Source organism: Mytilus californianus, unplaced genomic scaffold, assembly GCF_021869535.1.
Source record: "Mytilus californianus isolate M0D057914Y unplaced genomic scaffold, xbMytCali1.0.p SCAF_1, whole genome shotgun sequence".
Lineage (NCBI taxonomy): Eukaryota > Metazoa > Mollusca > Bivalvia > Mytilida > Mytilidae > Mytilus > Mytilus californianus.
Genome location: NW_026262581.1, coordinates 126654775 through 126676965, shown reverse-complemented (window position 1 = coordinate 126676965; position 22191 = coordinate 126654775). Strand labels below are relative to the sequence as shown.

The following is a 22191-nucleotide window of genomic DNA, read 5'->3' as shown; positions in this document are numbered from 1 at the left end:
CAATGAAACTTAATAGAAAATATAAGTGTTTATTGTAAGTACAAAATTGTAGTTCCTATCAATATAGCTTAAGCAGAAAAACTTAACATTGAAAATTGCTATCATTGATCTATCACAAGTAGCTCTTATCAAACTGACTTAAACAGAAAAACTTAACATTGAAAATTGCTAATTAATTCAAAAGTCACTGGACCATAACCTAGGGGGCAGGGCCTCAAAATAGTCGTCAAACAGATATGTACTGATAGTAATGCAACTTAATACAAAATATCATTGATCTATCACAAATAGATCCTATCAAACTAACTTAAGCAGAAAACTTAACACTGGAAATTGCTAATTAATTCAAAGTCACTGGATCATGTCCTAGGGGACAGGGCCTAAAAATAGTTGTCAAACTGATATGTACTGATAGTAATGCAACTTCATATTAAATATCATTGATCTATCACAAGTAGTTCCTATCAAACTAACTTAAGCAGAAACTTAACAATTGTTGACACTGGAGCCGGAGCCATTGTTGCCGGAAAAGCAATCCCTTTGTCTCACTTTCAAAAAATCAAGAGTACATTCATTAATCACAACAACAGTGTCAACTTTGTAGTAATTTGATCCAAGTAAACTATAGCTAGTGCATGACATTTAATTAATACCTTTTATTTATCTGACTGTCAAATTCCCATAACTATGGAATGACAAATCACCAATTCAAACAACTATGTAAAGTTGTCAGTAACTGTAAATCAATCCAAGGAAACTCGCTTCCTTTGATCAATAACAACAATATCTAAAGTTTTAAGGATAACTATCCAGGCATACTGGAGATAGTTTGCAATTTTTGAAAAATTCAAACAGTTGAAGTTCCATAACGCTGAACAACAAATCCAAATATTTTTAAATTCGAAAAGGGAGCTTTTTTTCTGTAAATCCTAATGTTGTGTCAAAATTTCAGGTTAAAGCAAATTTCAGTTATCGTAAGATGTGTTGACAGAGAGATCCACCCCAAAATCAATAGGCCATTGGTACAAGTTTAATTTTTATCAAGCAACAGACACTCAATATTTTATACAAGATACATTTGTTGCAGATGGATGGACTGACTGGTGTACAATGGGAAGACTATATGCATTAACATAATAAAAACATGGCATGGTTGAATTCTGTTATTCCAGGATATTGTTGCCTTCCTATGCTAAACAAGAGTTCACATGCTGAAATGCTCACCTGCTTTACTTATGATTAAATTTATATGTGGAAAGTAATATGAAGGTTTTACTACAAGTATCACATAAACTTAACATGAAAATGAGGTCAAGGTCAGATGAACCATGCCAGGCAGATATGTACATCTTACAGTCATTCCACACACCAAATACAGTGGTCCTATCACTTATAGTACATGAAAAACAATATCAAACCACAAAATCTTAACATTGACCAATGAACCATGAAAATGAGGTCAACGTAATATGAACCCTGCCTGACAGACATGTACACCTTACAATTATTTATACACCAAATATAGTTGACCTATTTATAGTATCTGATAAACTGACAAAACCACTAAAACTTATCATTGACCAATGAACTCTTTCTTTTCAAGCCATCACTGAATCATGAAAATGAGGTCAAGTTTAGATGAAACTTGCCAGTCATACATGTACACCTTACAAACATTACATACACCAAATAAAGTTGATCGATTGCTTATAGTTTCTGATATACAGACTTGACTAACTTTAACCTTGATCACTGATCCATGCAATTAGGTCAAGGTCAATTGAACCCTACCTTCTGGACATGTAGACGTCGCAAGGAACCCATTTAATGAATGGCTATTATTTATTTTGAATTTATTGAACCATAAAATTAATTTTTGACTCTTCACATTTTACATAATCCGCGAATTTTTTACTCTTCACATTGAATAATCCGCGAAGCGGATTATGTAAAATGTGAAGAGTCGAAAATTAATTTTATGGTTCAATAAATTCAAAATAAATTATTATCATTCATTATAAATAAATTTCTATCAAAAATAAGGCTCAAAGAGCTTTTTATATTATTTATATTAACAATAACAACTTACACACATATTGGCGTATGAATACACAACGTCAGAGTGGGCGTGTCGCCATAAAAATTGACAACATTGAAAATGAAGGTAATACTTTTTTAACCAATCAGAAGACAGAAAATACACCAAATTTATTTATATACCAAATATAGCTATCCTATTACTCATAATAAGAGTATTTCACTTGAAAAAAAAACACTTTTTTTTCAAGCCGTCACTGAACCATGAAAATGAGGTAAAGGACAATGGACATATGACAGACGGAAACTTCATAACATAAGTTATCTGCATATAGTAAGGTATGAAGCATACAGGTCTTCTACCTTCTGAAATATAAAGATTTATACAAATAATTTACGCTGATACCGCCGCCAATTTGTTATCCCTATGTCTCGTATTCTGCAACTTTTGTTGCATGCAAGACATAGTAATCTTTAAATTTAATATCTAAATATAATTAATTGTTGAATAAATTTATTTACTGGAAAGCTAGGATTCAAATTAGTTGGTCCAACGTTCTACTGATTGACTCAGCATTCGGACTAGATTATTCAGAATAATACATTATAGTTTGATGAATGGGAAACTGGAAATCTTTCTGCTAACCACTTTATTTGATGAAAACCCATGCTTGGTTGCAGAACCGTATTCCTGAATTCATGATTACGCACATACCACTCATTTGTTCTGAGAGTGCGTTTTATTTTAATTTAATTAAATTCATTTGTGTGTGTGTGTGTGTGTGTGTGGGGGGGGGGGGGGGATTAGTTCGTTTCTTTATGAAAATACAGGAACAATATTAGTTTTTTCACCTTTTTTCCCTGAATGATTGAGGGACTGCTTAAAAAAAGTATGTATCCCTCCGAAACATAAATACATTTAATCAGGACAGGTACACTATCATTCATTGGCCTACTAATGTTCCCGCTAATATAATTGTTTGATTGCATAATAAGCAATATTTATTGACTTAGAGGGCTGGGGGGGTAATGGAGCTTCATACATGGTTAATGCATGGACTTTTTACAAGTCCTACTCCTAACGTTGTCTAGTTTGCCCCACCACCCCCCACCCCCTTTTCCTTTTTGTAATACTGGATCTGTATCTGATTTCCTTATACCGATATGCAATATTTAGCATTCTAATGTTTCCACCAATACATGTATCAGTGTTTGTTTACAAATAATGCATTTTTTTCTGTACAAATTAACGGACCAACCCACTGAATGAGTTGCAATGCATGATGGACTACTATGTGTTTACAATTGTTTATAACTGCACGACATACAACACAACTTTTAACACATTGCTGAAAAAAGAATTCATCTTTATACCTTTTCTTCATTTGTTTTTACATTTATAGTACAAAATAAAAATCAACATGTTTTACATTTAATATATTTTTCTATAATTTAATGATATCAGCTTTGCATTTTTATTTCAAGTGAAACTGTTGGGTGTGATGACCAAACGAATGTTTAAAACAAATTCCTTTTAAATTTTGTTGAAAGAAAGTTTAATTTTATGTATCGAAATGTGACACAAGTGATTATTTAAATCCCCACTGGAAGGCCTCTGACAGACTGAGTGAGCGTAAAATCATTGTTATCGATAGTCGATGACAAACAAGTTAAAGGTAAATGATTCGGTATTATTAAAAAGATAATCATTACAGTTGTCCACACTGTTATGGGACTACCTCTATGTGCATAGGCTTTGAAACACTTTTTAAAATATTGGATGGATACTAAATAAATAAAAGAAGGATGCTTTTCAAACACTTTTTATCATAAGGAACTCAGACCTTAACATTATAGGATTGATTTTTCGTCTGGTCTGTTACAACATATATTATTTTTTATTTTACAATTCTAATGTAATCACCTCAGATTACCATGTGCAGGTGCAGGAATATGCTTTTTACTCAAGTCCTTAGCAGAACACTAATAGCCTTCCCAACTCCAATGAATCAATACAATATTTCAAAGTATTTATCATACTATTTTGAACTGAAGAACTTGCAAGAATCAGAAAAATGATTTGAAATAATTTCTTTATTTAAAAATATTTCTTGAGAGGTTCTCCCAATGTCTTTTCCATTTCAGCTATCACAGACTGGCATTTCTTTTCTACCTCTTCACTATCATCTGTAATACAAAATAATATTCAATTTTTTAATATCCCTTTAGCATGTTATAATGTGTCTTCAGCCAGCGTATTTGGAAGTGTAAAATTAAAGAAGTAAGGCAAGAATCTACCAGGTCTTGCTTCAAATGTAACAAAAAAGATATGACACAAAACAGTGGGGGCAAAAAATTGTAACCATTGAAATTGTTGTCACGCACTAAAACCACCATGGGGATTTTCAAAAGTTGGCAGGTATGGTAAAATATTTTTCATTATAATATTATAAGCTCAAAGTAGCTTTTTAGCACTCAATTGGTTAAAGACATGACCCTCAATGAACATTCCCCATTCACATTGTAATATATCTTTGCTTTAAAGAGCATGCATGTTACAAATACCAATTGTTAGTAAAATACAGCAACACAAGGAAAAACGCAAAAAAACGTTTCAATCAAGTTACAGTTACAACTATTAAGAACAGCAACAAGTACATGGACAAAAGATATCAATGTACTGCATCAATTACATGTACCTTCAGTCAAGTATAAATAATTGTGAAGGTCATTGTATTTACCTTCCATTAACTCTGCTAAGAATGGTATGGCCTCTGGCAATAATGGCATGAAATCTTCACCTAACTTCTGATGGAACGCATCAATACACTGCAGAGCTGCATACCTCACCTAAAAAATCAGTTATAGTTACTATGTGTAAATAGTAATAAATAGGGATATTTCAAGTTTGATGAATACCTATTTAATAATCCTTAGATTATACACACTACATCAATATGGTGTTTTACAATAATGTAAATACAGTTGTTACAACAAATTAGGCTCTTGTTCTGGTAAAAGTTATATTTTGAAGAGAATAAAGAACTAAATACAATGAAATATGACCAACATGGACAGTTTTGTTCTGCATCAAACATCTGACCTTAAAAATTTCAGATGTAACAAAATGCCTATAAATTATTACAAAACTTGATGACATTCCACCACATGAAATAAATGGCAAATTGTATACACACAAACAGTATAAAATTCATCTTGATGAAAATATTATGATAAATGAAACAAAATAATGAATCATATGATAAAACTGGGAAAATAAATTGACCACATTTACACAATAGAGGTTTACATCCTTGTTTGTTGTTTAATATCAGGTGGAAGCTGGCAATCATAGCTTATCTTCTTTATTTTGTACTATCTTCAGTTACGTAGCCAGCAATATTTTGAATCCATTAGATTTAATTAGATTTTGAGCCATTGACTCACAAATATACCTCTCCATTTTGATCCCAAAGTAAAAGGTCATTCAATACAGAAAACAAATAAATGGAAAGAAGGTAAATTTATCATAAATAAAATTCAGTCCTTAATTAAGAGTGAACATTTCTACTGTGTTTATATTAACAAATATTCTACCTTTGAGGTATCATGCCTAGTTTTCAACAGAATCTGGTAACTAATGCTCTTCCATAAAGAATCATCTTGAGAAGAAACAGCAAACTGTACTATACAGGGAACCAGATGGTCTGTAATTCTCTTTTCATAATGTTTATCTTTATGATGGAAATTCTCAATCTAAAACATTGATAAGATAGATAATAAAGTAAACTTAGTACTGTTTGAATTAATGTGGATTACCTTCACTGGCAAACCTCTCTCGTAATGTTTTTAACACTTATTTTTACTTTTCATACTGCTGCTGTCCCGCTGAAGATCCTTGCTCACCCCAAAATCCACAGAAATAAACCTGTTTTGTCTGATGATATAAATGAAAGTACACATTTTGTTGTCCTACGGAATCATATCTTGAAATCTCTCTGTTGATTTTAAGTTTTATATGTTATCAAAGGAATTTATCTAAAATAAATCACAATTCAATGAATTTCATATGCTTATGCATGAAATTTGATTTATTGGTGTTTTAATGCCACTTTAAGCACTATAGGCTATTGTGTGGAGGTTGGTTTTTATTGGTTGAGGAAGCTTAAGCCTGAGTGCCTAGAGAGAACCAAAATCTTCAGCAGGAAATTTGACAATCCTTGTCAACATAAAAATTGAATATGTAAAACATCTAGACATTTTAGTGAGGCACAAAACAATACGGTTAAATTTCACTGTTTTGTTTTTGAAAAAAACATATTTGTTTGTAACCCACTTGTATCAGCAATTAAGTCAACTACCCTATGATAGTTTTACTATTTTACACTACACAGCTTGCCTTTCTTTTCATTTTATTATTGCTATTTAGTCTTTGTCAAGGTAACAAAGAGTTCTTTTTTTTATTTCTTTATTCTTTTAAACATCCTGTAAACAACAGCTTCGAGTAAACTGGAAAAAGAATACAGGGGGTCTTCAACTATATTAAATGTCATCAATATCAATTAAGCCGTTTATGAGAAGTTGCATTTAAAATTATTACCACATAATGTTACATTGAAGTAAGTAAATTCAGTTATCTCCCCTTTAACATGCATGACAGATAATATTCATTTAAGTGCATCTTCAGGAAGTGTTGAAAGCTGTGAAAAGAATCATCAATATCCATCTAGCTTCAATGTTGCTCTTACGAGAGACTATCACCATACATTTTGTAATATTGAAGTAAGTACATTCGATTATCCCTACTTTGACATGTTTGACCGTCATATTCCTGTATGCACCTCAGACATTTTTCTAAAAACTGTGTTAAGTTACATCAATATCAGTCTAGATGTTTAGGAGATGCGCTTACAAAGCATATGGACAGACAGAAGGACGGACTGATATGGTGATTTCTATATACTCAAATCTTTGTTTCAAAGGGGTATAAAAAGAAGTTTTGTTATAAATATTATACCTGATCAACCATTGGCTGCATTAAACTATCAAATCTCTCCTTTGTAACAAATCCTTCAGTATCATATAAGAAACACTTGTACAAACAATCAAATATGTAACAAAGAAGCTGATTGGACAATCTCCTTCCTCTGTTTCCTTTACAAAAATATGGTTCTTCTGAAATTATATTAATATTTTCTTAAAATCATAATAATAATAAGATGTTTATAAATTATAACATTTCTTTTATGATGCAAAAATATACTTATCAAGTAAGATGTAAATACAAAAATACTCTTTAAAGAAACAGGGTTGATTGATAATAGAAAAGTCATCATTTTAACAATCATAAGCAATGGTTATGGTGTCACTAACTGCTAATGCTATTAATAATAATGGTCAATCTCAAAACAAGATGTAATTGTACACTAATAAACAGACATCTAATTCAGTGACTTCTGAAAGATATTCGGTTTTTTTTGTTATTGGGTTTTTGGTTGTTTTTTTTGGTGGGAAGTGGGGGTGTTTTTTTTTGTTTAGTTGAAAGAGATTTATACAAGAAAATAAAAGATCTCTCACCTGCTTTTGAAATGTTATTTTTCTCTATTATGCTTGCAGCATGCTGAACTATATGACTAGCAAATAATGTAAACAAACTTCTCAATTTCTCTGCCAACCTACAAATTCAACATTCTACTGTTAGAAAATTAAATAATGTGCCCCTACTACTCCAACACCTCTTACATTGACCTTAACCTACATTTCTGAAAGTAAATTCTGTTTATTTGGTAATCTAAATGGATCTTTTTTGTTAAAATTTGATTTTAAAAAAAACAGATGTACAGTAACAACCCAGACTCTATTGCTTCTACCTTGATACAAAATGAAACAGTCCTTGGACCTCTGACTTTCTGTAGAAGCATATTAGAGGCAGAGGAGGCCTTTAAGAAATGTAAAATACTAGTTTGACTTCCTTAAGATGTAGTGGACTTCCATAATTTATCCTGTAAATGGAGATCAGTGTGGCTATGCCTTATGTATACATATTTTAGAACATGCAAGGTTCTCTGGATGTATAAATCCCTTTATTCTAGTCTTTAAGATGGGCTGTTCAGGATGTACAAATAAACAAACCCCTCAAATATGACCATACCCCATTTGGTACATTAACTCTCAGAACATTACAGGAACTGAAATGACTGGGATTCTAGTGGGAGGTTGAGCGCACTTTAAAACATATTTCAATTATAATTTAGCATTATATGGCTCTGTTTGTATAATGTGGATTCATTATTATTTGGTTGATACCCATCTTCGTGGATTTCATGGGTACAGATGAACAACAAATTTAAATGTTCAACAAATTACAAATTTTCTATAGGCTTTGTATGCAGAGATTGCCATACCACAAAATCAATTATCCACCAAAAAGCAAGTTTTCCTCAATCCACGAAATTTGATACCCACGAAAATAAATGAACCCACAGTGACTATTATCTCTCATGATGGATAACAAAAATATTGAATAGAAAAGTATTTGTCCAAAATATATTACTATGATGTAACCTTCAACTTTTTCTTTGAATACGGTAGAAAAAACAAAAACCTGTCATTCTTTATAAGTGATTGTATGTTATAGATTGACACATTCATTACATTCTGTATGATTGAGTAAACCCTTAAAACTACTCTTACAATCTTTGCTGTATCTGTATTCCAACTAAATGAAAGAAAGGGTGTATGTGTTGTTGTCTAGTGTGTATTCTGCAATCATTGTATACTCTGCCAAATGACAATGGACAACAATGTTGTTTTACCTCTACTGGTCATGATATTATAGGCAAATGGACCTCAAACCATCTCTGCATCAAATAGAGACATATCCCAGATGCGGATCCAGGATTTTGAAAGGAATGGCCAACCAAAATGGCAACATTAGGAGTGGGACTTGAAAAAGTCTATGCTAGAACCGTATATGTAGCCCCATAAGGGCCCCCCTCTAAATCCACCTCTGTCTCTCAATAAGACCTACCTATCAGCCAGTCTGTAGAACACCATTACTCTGTATTTTGTTTCTTCATCTCTACTTGCCCAGTCATATAACTGTAAGAAGAAATATCACATATTTTCAATACTGTTTTGAATATCATATTTAATGTTTTTTTTTTTAAAGTACTCTAACAAGAAACAACCATTTAATTTTCCTTTTTATATAATTGATGTGACTATAAATGTGCTTTATTTACAATTAGATTTGTCTTTCCCTATTTCATGGAAACTAAAATATATTTCTTATTTTTTTATTCAGTATAAATTTTTCAAATACCTTATATATCAAACAAATATTCAAGTATCAATAGATTTTACTGTTATTATAAGTATCATAAATGCTATCAATTTATCTGTTGCAATGATTTTTTTAATGAGGCATTTTGTACAAATTCAATTCTCATATATAAATAAAAGTAGAAAGCTTAAATTACATAAAAAGTATACAAACCTTAAAGAGAAGTGGTCTGAAAGTTGATTCTGACAGCTTCATCACCATGGTGATAAAAGTTTCTATAATGCTGCCTTCTACTGCTGAAATCTGCTTCTCTGGGTGCTGTAAAAAAAAATTAAAAAAATGCACAAGTAAAAGATTACAATCCTAAACCAAATATCAGTTCCAAATCTACTACAAAGACTGAAAAATCGAAGAATGATTGTAATTACATTTGATTTGAAGAGAGGCTATTACTTTTTTTACATTTTAAGTTGACATGCATCTACTGATAACCATGAGATTGACAATTGACCACAGAGGTCAAATATGCTGTATGATAAAATCACATTCCCTGGAGTAATAAACTTCAAAGAATATTTTTAAAAACCAGTTCTGATAAATTAAGAAATTAAATTAATATAGTATGAGTAAAGTAAAATGTACTTACCTCACAGTATAAGAACCTGAAGTTAAGACCATCTAAGAAGAATTTCTGTAAGTCTTGTATGTGTGCTGTTAAATCTTCCTTTGACATGGACTGTATATGCTCCTCTAACACTGACATCACAGAACATATACTGGACTGTAGAAAAAAGCATATGATACTTTAGTATTACAATTCATTTGTTTCCATGCTACATTAAACCTCACTTAGTTCTAAGAGATACAGAAGTGGTTTAAGGTAGATTCGTGGTATACCGCCATCTTGGATTGTACAATCGCAGTACAAAATCGGTCTAGTTATTTTCCCAAATCTGCAAATTTGGAGACATAATTGCAATAAGGAAAACTTGGTGATTTATTGTATTATTCAAATTATTAAAACAAATATCAAATTCTGTGATTTTAGAATTAATTTTTTCAAATAAGCCATTTAAGGGGAGATCACTCTTTTAGTAAAAAATTTATACTGGACTGATAGGGAAATTTTTAATATTTACTTGTAGCAAGAAAACAAGTTCGATGACACCATTTTTTCTTTTTATTTTCTTAAAACATATTATAAAACCTATCTTCTCACAATTTATTTCAAAATTCTTTCTCATAGATTTCTTTTTATGCACACAAATTTGTTTTTTCATGAACAATCTAACCAAATTTAAGCATTTTTCAAAGACTCATATCTTGGAAAATAGCACGGTGACCCATACTTTTTATTATATTTTTGATAAAAGCATAGTAAAATCTTCATTTTGGCAAAATATAAGAAAATTCTATCTCAAGAAATATATACCTATGATCTACCTTAAATACTGTGTTTGAATATAAATTAAATGGTTGATGAATTTTCAAATTTTTTATGAGAGAACATTTTTTCCATTCCATCTAATTGAGTGAAACACTCTTTCATAAATTAACTTTTTTACTGACCATTTAATTAAAGCTTCAAAGGGCATAACACATTATATTTATTTTTCTTCAATTTACATATTGGTCCTTGTAAGTATTATCAATTAAATTAACAATGCTGGATTTTCTCGCTGTATTGAAGACCCATTGGTGGCCTTGGGCTGTTTTCTGCTCTTTGGTCGGGTTGTTGTCTCTTTGACATTTCCCCATTTCCATTCTCATTTTTATTATTATGAAAGGAATGAAGATTTTTACCATTTTTGATTATTTAAAGGCAAAATAACGACTCTCATTAGGAACTGCCTTCAGATTTTGAAAGATTACAATGCAAAGTATACAACTTTTTAAAAGAAAAATGCAAAAATAACTGTAAAATAGATAGGCATTGGAATACTCACAGCTAATTAAAAGTTTAATCAATTATAATAGACAATTTTTGGGGTATTTTCATAGTATAGTTATATTTTTAATCTACTTCACTCTCTGTCGTGGATAGTTGGAAATAGAAAAATTTCAGATGGTTTACAGCCTACAACAATGCACTTAAGGGGAGGTGGTTGGAATTTTAAGAATTTGTCTCCCACCCAATCACAAAGTAGATGATTGACTTGTCCAGACAATTACATGCTGAACTGTATTTACGATAGTAACATTTCAAATTTGTTATCCTTTTCAGAAGACCATCACACAAATGGAGTAAGAATAGTGGTAATGTTAATACCAATTTCTCTTTCTTTTCCAGTCTATGATAGCATGATGCCACAGTAGGAAGTAAAACTCTTGGTGGCAGTGTTGTGGCTAATGTATGTCTGATGGACTTCAGTCGAAGTTGTAACTGTGGCTTCTGTAATGCTTCATCATTTAAACTGTCTGTTGATAAATTACAAATCTGAAATATAACACATATGTATGAATAATACAAATATACATTGTATAATTTAACTGAACTGGCTTTGGAAATCTAATAGGTTGCTATCATCAGTTGATGATTTTACTGATAAATTATTATTAACCACATAGTAGCCATCTGAAATAGTAACTTAAATTTCAAGCAGATTCACAATAGAGTTTTGTTATTTGGAAATCCCAATCTTAACAAGCATTCTGAGAGTATTGCATGGCAATACATAGTTCCCTACCGGGTAAAAATTCATTTTACTGGAACAAAATGCTAACTTGTTCTATAACTTGTCATGGTGTAAACAAAAAGTAAATATCATGTCAATATCTTCAAGCATGACTAAAAACAGTGTGGAAAACTGAGGGAAAAAAACATTAGATATGATTAATAGCTCTCTAAAATTAGATATGATGTAATACAGTGTATATCTATTTTCAAATTATAATCAAATATAATTAATAGTTCCAAATATTTTTTCTTTCATTTGTCACAAACTAATATAGATTTGTAACTTATCAATAAAATGTCAACAACTTTTATCTACACAATGTAATGTATTGAAATATATACATTAATAAAAATAGATTATTATCTAATTAAAGGATTTCTCTTCATAATTTTTTTTTACATCTATAGCATTCAGAAAATTAGTTTATACTAAATAACAAACAAAACTGCCAAAAAATTCTTCAAATAATTTAACAAAGAATGTCTTTTAAAAAATTAGCTCCCTTTGTACAGAAATATGGTCTAACATAGTACTCTAACATTAGATATGGTCCAGAGTTATGGTCCATAATTCTGGACTAAATCATCAGACCGGAACAAAATTCGAACTTGATCTATAAGTTGTCATGATAAAACTATATACCAAATATCAAATCAATATCTTCAAGAACGAAGAAAAAAAGTGTGGAAAGCTGATTTGCCGGACTGACGGATGGACAGACGGACAGATGGACAGACGGACAGACGGATGGAGTGCAAACCTAAAGTCCCCTTCGACTTCGTCGGTAGGGGACTAATAACCATTATCTTGAGTGGAATTAATAATATGTTGTTCTTGAAAAAGCCCTATGATTCTCACTTTCCCCTTTATATGACTCTTTAAGCATTGATTACTTCCAATGAATTGCCTGCACACCTTATTTTTATTTAATATGATACAGAGCACATTTTGTTTGTTGGTGTTTAACCCAACTTTCAGCAATCCTGGCCATATCAGGATGGCCAATTTTATGTAATTGGAATATCCAGAGGATACCACAGCCTTCAGATGAAAAACTGGCAATCTTGTTGATAAAGATCGTAGCAAAAAAAAACAACAAAAAAACAGTTTACTTATTTAGAATGACCAAGCTATCTGACATGTTGCTTTATCTATCCATCTATTTAGGATAGGTGCTTTTTGAAGTTATAAATAATTTTTCTTTCAAAAAATTCATTGTGAAGCATAACATTAAGTATCTGAGAATAAATGTTCTGAGACAAAAGTCCAATCATAGTTTCATCAGAATGAATCTTTCCATCTAGAGGTTCAGAATAATAACAAAGTCTAAGTTGCTCATTAAAAAATTTGAAACCAGGACTATAAATGAAAGTTGCGGTATCCTGAAAGTAGCAAATTTTACATTTAATGAGTCCAGGACAATACAAAACAATTGATCATTTTTGGTTATTTTTATCTTTGGGTTGCTGTCTCATTGCCATTTATACCCTAAATCTCACTCTATTGATTAACAGATTTCATATTTGTAAACTTACATGGAATAAAATGTCTTCAAGATAAGGACTAAGGAATAGAGATAAATTCTCCACAACTTTCTGTATTGCTGTCACTATACTCAACATATACAGGTCATTACTAAATAGATAAACAAAAAATAATAATAATTTTATGATTATAATGAACAACATGTAAGGAAATGGTATTTCTTTCAAACTATGTTAAATGCAAACATGACTGTGGATTCATTATTATTTGTGGGATGCCAAATTTCATGGATTTCTTTGGTATAGGTTAACCATGAATTCAAATGTTGAAAGAAGTACATGTTGTCTATAGGATTGTATGCAGACTTTGGCAAAACCAGGAAATCAAATATCGACGAAAATATGAGTTTTCCTCAATCAACAATTATTAGTACCCACTAAATTAAATGAATCCACAGTATGAATCAAATATAAAAAAATTATAAGAAAAAACTTGATTTAAAAAAAAATGTTCACCATTAAAAAGTAACATAATCATTAAATTATACATCAATTACAATTAATTTGTATTTTGTCATTGTAATAGTTAATGCTAAACACACATATATTGTTGTTGAAATATTAACTTTGAATGCATCAATAAAAAAGCTTTTACACTGTATCTTTGTATTTCTGTTGTAACCAAGGATATGAACTTTCTTGAAATAATTGATGGTATGATATTACCTGGTTAGCCTCTCTTCATTCTTCATTTCTTTGAGAACCAATGGCATAAACTCTGACAAATGAGGAATAGCATGAGCCTTGAGACTATGGCATAACTCTGCTACACACAATAAAGCACAACCTGCTACTTGTAAGTTATCTGATCTCCTCTTAAACACCTTAATGGCTAGCTTTAAAACCTGTTAATATATCAATATTTATCTGTAATGGTAAGCTTTAAAACCTGTTAATATATCAATATTGATCTGTAATGGTAAGTTTTAAAACCTGTTAATATATCAATATTGATCTGTAATGGTAAGTTTTAATCCTGTTAATATATCAATATTGATCTGTAATGGTAAGCTTTAAAACCTGTTAATATATCAATATTGATCTGTAATGGTAAGTTTTAATCCTGTTAATATATCAATATTGATCTGTAATGGTAAGCTTTAAAACCTGTTAATATATCAATATTGATCTGTAATGGTAAGCTTTAAAACCTGTTAATATATCAATATTGATCTGTAATGGTAAGTTTTAAAACCTGTTAATATATCAATATTGATCTGTAATGGTAAGCTTTAAAACCTGTTAATATATCAATATTAATCTGTAATGGTAAGCTTTAAAACTTGTTAATATATTCATATTAATCTGTAATAATTAGCTTTAAACCTGTAAACACATACATATTAATATGTTATGGTTAGCTTTAAAAGCTGTTAATGTATTAACATTAATCTGTCATGGCTAGCTTTAAACCTGTTTATTTATTCACATTAATGTAATTGTTAGAGTTATACCCATTTAAATATTCTGAATATTTTTCATTACAGATTTTTGTTTGTTTTTCAAAATTTTTCCTGGCATTAAGCAAACAACACTCAATCAATCAATTTTATACTTCCACCCTGAAATTAATTAATATTCTTTTGTCAGGTGTCATTCCTTTGTTTTGTTGAATAAAATTGTCTCACATCATTCACTTAAATTATTTTATGAAAACTCTTTTGTCATCATAAATATAGTGACATTCTTTTGTAAGCAGGTAATGAAATTCATTATTTTACATTTATCCCTTATTTGGTATGTCAGAAACGTGCGATGGTTTTGGTCTTCACAGTTATTTCATCAAATTTGACTGTTTTTACCTTAGTAAATGTGTGATGATTTTTGTGACCAAGGTGTCGACTCATTAACTTGAGACTGTAGAAAGCTGATTGTCCGTTTACTGCATTTTCCTCAGATGTCTCTCCTGTCAATGTTATTGTGGTAACCACTTCACATAACTGATCCACCAGAGGGAGTAATAGTGCTTCCTGAAAAGAAAAAAACAAATATGACTTTCAACATTTAATTACTGTGCACTATATATCACTGATTACTGATATTAGTACTTTTGTCAGGTTTAAGATAGTCTGTATAAACCACTTTTAATATTCTACAAATTTTACTCCAAAACAATTTAGCTTAAATCCTTTTCTGATCTTTATTTGCAAACATTCTCTAGATCTGTTCATAAAAAGAATAACACTACTAAATACAGTCTCGTATTGTCTATGGTCTTTTACTGTAAAATTATAATTGTCAGGCAGGTGTGCCAATTATAGAGTACTAAAAGCAAGAAAGAAGAGAAAAGCTCAATTTCAAGATGTTTGTTTACGTTCAGCAATGTTCATAATTGAAATTGTAGAGGGCACCTTTATTTCTTTTCAAAACTCTAACAATTTAACTAGTCCACATAAATATGTAATTCTAATCCTAATATTCAATATTAACTGATAAATATCAAATTTAAATGATTCATTGCAAATTTCTCATTCCTTTTCGTAGCATTGCATAGAGTAATCTGGAATCTGATTTTATTTAACGGTATGAACAAAGTGTATTATTCAGCAGGGAACCAGCATAACAATGTATAAACTACAAACCGTAATTGGTTATTCGTTCAGATTTGGTGTTTTATACTGCTGCATGTGTTTTGTTTTAGCAAAAGGTCCATCAAACATCAATGTGATGAATAAATTTAACAGTTTTTAACTAAAGGACTGCTGCGTTTTACTTTCAAAAACATATTCTTTTGTAATATCTATCAAAAACGGATTTTCAGTACAATCTCAGCGTATTTGCGATTTACACATTCTTTTCCTATTTCCAGTTAATGAAAAACACAACTTTTCCAATTGTTTTTTAGGTGATTTTGGTTGATGTTAGCACTCCTTATGTGTTCTAGAATCATTTACAAGCATTTTAAACTTCTATTTGGTAATGGAAAACAGAGTTTTGCATGAAAACACTGCAAACAATCACACACAATTTGAAATTATAGGAGTTTCACTTAACATTTTCAACAAGCCACAAAAAGAAAGTTTTTTTTCATGAATTACTGTGGCTAAAAAGGGTGTATGGACAATGAACTATTAAGTTTTAATAGCTTCTACTAATAAGCAGGATCTTTTTGGGAGATGGAAAAATACGGAATTTCTGCTCATGATCATTTTGCTATATATGTACATGGGATACTATCTAATCCTCATACATGTAGCTGGTAGAGTAATTAATAAGTACCCAGGGGTGGGGCAGAGACTTACCTCCTCTCCAGTAAATTCTGTTTTCTGTTGATGTAATCTACCATTCAGTAACTCCATTGCTTTTCTCTTAACATGTGACAGTTCATGAGCCATCAGACCAAATACCACTTGGAGATATAATTTCTCTGGTAAAATTGTTACCACCTGTCGAATAATATACAATTTTACAAATTCCTGCTACCAAATTCTAATCACAACACAAAAAACAATGCACAACAGACAGGGCTGCTACTACCATTTAATGAGAATAATGTAACAAAATATTTCCCTGATACCTGATAAAAAGTTATACTAATACATAAATATTGCAGTAATAGGGAATATAAGGTATCCAAAAATCTATAGAGTAAATTAGCTATATTTAATCATAGTTATATAAACATTAGTCTGGGAGAAACAAATAAATTATGCATCATTATCAAACATTTTTGAATACTTAATCTCATATCAAATTTTTATAATGTGCAAACATAACATGATTACCTTTTTCAACATTATATTATTTTTTAAAGAGATTTAATAAGAAGATTAAATATATTTTTATTTAAATTCAATCTTTATATTTCTGCTAAGATAAAAACATTATAATGTTATACTTTACCTGCATGATCCTTTGAAATACTAAAAATGGGATGTCAAATAGCATGTGTAGTGATTAAATCTTTATCCTTTATGTTTAAAAGAAAAATTATGAAAACTTTTCTCTTATTTAAGAACAGTGGGAAAAAAATCAATCGTCAAATTCAAAAAGATGATTTTAAAGTTTGCCTACATTCAGTGTCAAGTGTAAACTTATTTTCCAAATTATCATTTTTTTAATGACACTTCAGGTTCTGGTCACAATGTCAATTACTGCAGTAGTCATCAATAAAATAAAAGGCAACTCTCAAGGGAGATAACTCATTTAATAACAAAGTTGGAACTATCTGTTGTATCAACATTTTCAACAAGTATATCACTCACCAACCATCAACCCTATTTCAAAGCTCCAAATTCCCATAAAGAAAGGGAGAATTCACCAAACAGAAATCTTATAATCATATTTTTGTGAATTTCTTCCTAAAAGGGACTCTTATAATGACAAAGAAAATCTATGTAATAGAGTATCTAAATATTAAGAAGAACACAATATGTAGTTTATAACTTACCTTATCTAAGAGTTCACATATCTTATGAAACAAAGCTCTCCAGAATTTTGCTGTTGGTTTATCTGAATGTTTCTCTACAGATTTTGATAGCTGAGCCAGGCATCCCATTATTACTTCTAACAACTTCTGGAAATCCTGCTGTAAATCTTCATTTAGTTCTCTTGATACCTATAAAATCAATCAAGATTACAAAAATTCTATCTATACTCGATTTCTATGATACTTGAGAATTTATGTTATTACAGTATTAGAATTTCCCTTTCTCCTAACAAATTGTATATAAAAGCCTATGTTGTTAAAGAGAACATGGAGACAGGATCCATGATTTTCCAAAAAAAATGAGTAAAATATTTTACACAAGATATAGTATATTTCGTATATAAAATAATAGTGAACAATATTTTGGTATCCTTCTTAATTTTTTCTCACAATAATTATAGATTACCAATGGTTTTTCAAAAGAGAGAGTGTTTTTCAGCTACAATCTCATTGAAGGGCAACAGCCCTGAGATGAGAAGTGGCAGAGAAACATCCTAGAGGTTGTAAGACCATTGATAACCAGTTTATCGCTATTTTGCCTATGACATCATTGATGTTTACATTGACAACATTCACCCTTAGTTTCTGACAATAATTTTCTATCTCAAGCAAGTAGCATGATATGAAAAATTATCACAAAAATAGATCAAAGGAAAAATACACAAATTGCTATAATTTATCCTTTCTCAGAAATTGAATTTTTGTTGGTGAGACAAAAAATCATTCATAGATAGAATTCATATTCATGGTTTTTAGCAATGTTGTTATTGAAAACATAAAATAAGACCTGAAAATGTAGATTTTACAAGAGAAGAATTCACTGTAAACAAATGTGTTTACTTTTGAAACTGTAATAATTCTACTAATTGATTCTTAAAAATCATTAGAAAAAGAGTATATAATATTAGACAAATGAAATGAATTGAATTCGATTAATGAAGTGTAATGAAAGTTAATTATTCAAATTTTGTATTTCTATTAAGCTTTGCAAGGTATAGATCAACCTTAGTGAAGTTGAGTATACATTCTTGCATAATAAGTGATCATAATTTAACAGCTGACATTTCCATTTCTATAAAACATTACAAAACATTTAGAGGCTCCAAGGAGCCTGAATTGCTCATCAGCCATACTGATATCTAAGAAAAAAAATCAGGCTATCAAAATAATTTATTTCCAAAAATGCTTCTCCAAATCAACCACTCCCAATTTCCAAAATGGGAAAAAAGCCATAAAAATACAATTTCTGTCTATCTAAAATATCAAGATAAAAGCCAAACACTTAAACTGGTAAACAAAAATCATTCAAGGGCAAAAATTAACACAAGAAGTCAACTGATAGTCTCAGTCATATTGGTATTTTTGTATATTTTATGATTCTTATAATCTGGTATGAAAATGAGATATCAGTGGCAACATGGGATATTTCAAGGTACCTGGGAGAGGAATGATGTAACGTGAGATATCAGTAACTTTAATGTTTCATATTTGCAGTTACTTTGGAACAGGAAAGTTGGACATAGGGACAGTATTATAAATAGCTGTACAGAATTATAGTTTAACTTCGTGCGAGAGGAAATTCAAACAAGTAATGAGAAGCCTAAGTAACTTTACATATCCGTTTTTACCTGTGTCCTGTGACAGGAAAGCTAAATATAAGAAGAGAGGTGTCAATAGCTGTACAAATTCATATTAACAGTTACCTGTGACTGGAAGAGAGATATCAATAGCTACAAAGAATCACTTTGCAGTTACCCATACCTGTCAACCTCTGACAATGAAAATATAGACCTGCATTCAGGAAGAAAAAATCAGGTCATAATGTGTACAAACTTTTTCAGTTGAATTTTAGTACATAAGGAAATGCCTGTACCAAGTCAGGAATATGACAGCTGTTTTTCATTTGTTTGATGTGTTTGAGCTTTTTATTTTGCCATTTGATTAGGGACTTTCTGTTTGGAATTTTCCTTGGAGTTCAGTATTTTTGTTATTTTACTTTTTAGTATTTAGAGGGTTTAAATATTCTACGACATATAATAGTTTCCTACAAATATTCACAATTGTGAAGTATTTTCTGAAAATTATTTAAAATTTCAATTTATGTTTTCATTTTAACTTCATTTTAGTTGTTAAATATTTATCATTAATCAAATATCAATATAAAACAATTCCCTGTTATTGTTTCATTCACAGTGACACTATTTTTTATTAATTAATTTTATAAACCCCAAATATAATAAAAAATCAGCTATAGCTGATGTGCTCCTATACACAGAAGGAACAGGTCATTTGATGAAATCCCAGGTTATTTGATGACTGCAAGGGTATCGAAAATCTTAGGTGACCTGGTAAATTCATGTGGCACACCTGCAAATTACAGGTCAGTTGACAGGTATGGCTACATGTGACAGGAAAATTAAACATGTGTAAGAATGATATAAATAGCTACAAAGATTCATATTAGCAGTTACCTGTGACAGGAAAGTTGAACTTGTGAAGAGAGATATCAGCAGCTGTAAAGATTCATATCTAAAGTGTCTCAGTTGTTTGGCTGTATGAAACTGTACATTAAACAGTTCTACATCATCTTTCTTTAGTTGTCCCAGAGATTTGGGAAGAGATACCGTCTTTGCTGAAGATTCTGTAAATGAAGAGATAAACAATGAAAATTTTTTCAAAATTTGTTTACTCTCCAAAATTGACAATCAATCAATTAATTATGACTTAATTTAAAATATAATGAACATGTATACTAACAAGTGCTTTAAGGTGAAATTAAAAATTTTGTATGACTTGAAGCTGTACAAATGTTCAGAGTAAACTTTATTGAACAAACTCAACTCATTTTAAATGTATCACCGTTGGCAGTTGTTCCTACAAGTTACTCCATTAGCAATATGATTAACATTAACATCTATTTTAGGGGATTTATTTTTGTTCCAAAAAGATTGCAACTCGGCAAATTTAAAGATGTTAGTATTTTTTAGACAATTATTCTTTGTCTTTTGAGACTCTTTTCTTCAATAATTGTGAGGGGCCTTTTGGTGGCCAAGCGGTCTAAGCAGTTGAAAGACTGTATCACTAGCCTACTACTAGGGGGGTTTTTAACAACCTTGAATCCCCACTAGCCTGTCAAGTCCCGCAGTTGCAAAAACCTTTGTCTTCAAACTTAATTGACTAGGATTGTCAGTTTTCCTACCAAAGGTTAGTGGTGCTTTCCAGGCACTCTGGCTTCCTCCACCAATAAAAATTCATAAGGGGTTCCGCAGAACCCTGTGTCTCCTACGATTGTTGCTGTCAGTGTAAATGTGTAATGTTGACTTAGAAAGTGAGTCTATTTATCAGTAAAAAAAACAGAATTTAAAAAAAAATTCAAACTTTCTCTTTAGATGCTATTTCTTGGTCTCGAAGATTAGCTTCTGTCCAAGTTCATAACAATCCATGAAGGTTAACAAACCTATCATGTCAAAAAAATTTAATCCCAGACGATCTGTAAATGTTAACTGTAAAAAAAACTAAGTCCATCTATCAGAAAAATACTGAAAATGAAAATATATTTTCAAAAGTTTGCTTCAGACATTATCTCTGAATCATAAAAAAGTTTCATAAAATTCTATGGTTTAACAAAGTATTTGATGTGTAACAAACTTTAACCCCAGACTGTATCTACTTGTTAAATGTAAAACAAGAGTGCACACGCTGAAATATTTCGCCTGCTTTACTGACCATTGATTTTATGTTGATAGTCCTAAATATAAAGCTTTACTACAAGTATCACATAAACTTAACATGATCCAAGATCCAAGAAAATAAGGTCAAGGTTAGATAAACCATACTGGAAATACATGTACATCTTACAATCATTCCATACACCAAATATAGTTGACCTATTGCTTATAGTTTCTAAGAATCAAACTTAACCAGGAAAAGTTAACATTGACCAATGAACCATGAAAACGAGGTCAAGGTCAGATGAACCATGCCAGACAAATATGAACACCTTACAATCAATCTATGCATTAAATATAGTTGACCTATTGCTTATAGTATCTAAGAAACAAACTTAACCATTAAAACTTAACATTGACCAAATAAAATGCTCCGCTGGGGCGCAGCTTGATACGACCGCAGAGGTTGAACCCTGAACAGTTGGGGCAAGTATGGACACAACATTCAAGCTTGATACAGCACTGAATTTGGATTGTAATTAAATATTTG

At 30.6% G+C, this 22191-nt stretch overlaps 1 protein-coding gene across 1 annotated transcript in view; it reads right to left on the bottom strand.

The window, feature by feature from the left end:
- Positions 1–4113: 4113 nt before the first annotated feature.
- Positions 4114–22191, bottom strand: part of LOC127733237 (HEAT repeat-containing protein 1-like) — an 81525-nt gene continuing 63447 nt past the window's right edge. Inside the window, exons 30-44 of the mRNA XM_052242548.1 lie at positions 20445–20614; positions 17935–18102; positions 16787–16930; positions 15347–15514; positions 14211–14389; positions 13536–13635; positions 11592–11759; positions 9969–10103; positions 9536–9640; positions 9068–9138; positions 7615–7712; positions 7055–7212; positions 5635–5793; positions 4779–4887; positions 4114–4224 (exon numbers count right to left, since the gene is read on the bottom strand). Coding sequence (XP_052098508.1) covers positions 4136–4224; positions 4779–4887; positions 5635–5793; positions 7055–7212; positions 7615–7712; positions 9068–9138; positions 9536–9640; positions 9969–10103; positions 11592–11759; positions 13536–13635; positions 14211–14389; positions 15347–15514; positions 16787–16930; positions 17935–18102; positions 20445–20614 — 2021 coding nt within the window. The 3' untranslated portion in view covers positions 4114–4135. The remainder of the gene's footprint in view (positions 4225–4778; positions 4888–5634; positions 5794–7054; positions 7213–7614; positions 7713–9067; positions 9139–9535; positions 9641–9968; positions 10104–11591; positions 11760–13535; positions 13636–14210; positions 14390–15346; positions 15515–16786; positions 16931–17934; positions 18103–20444; positions 20615–22191) is intronic.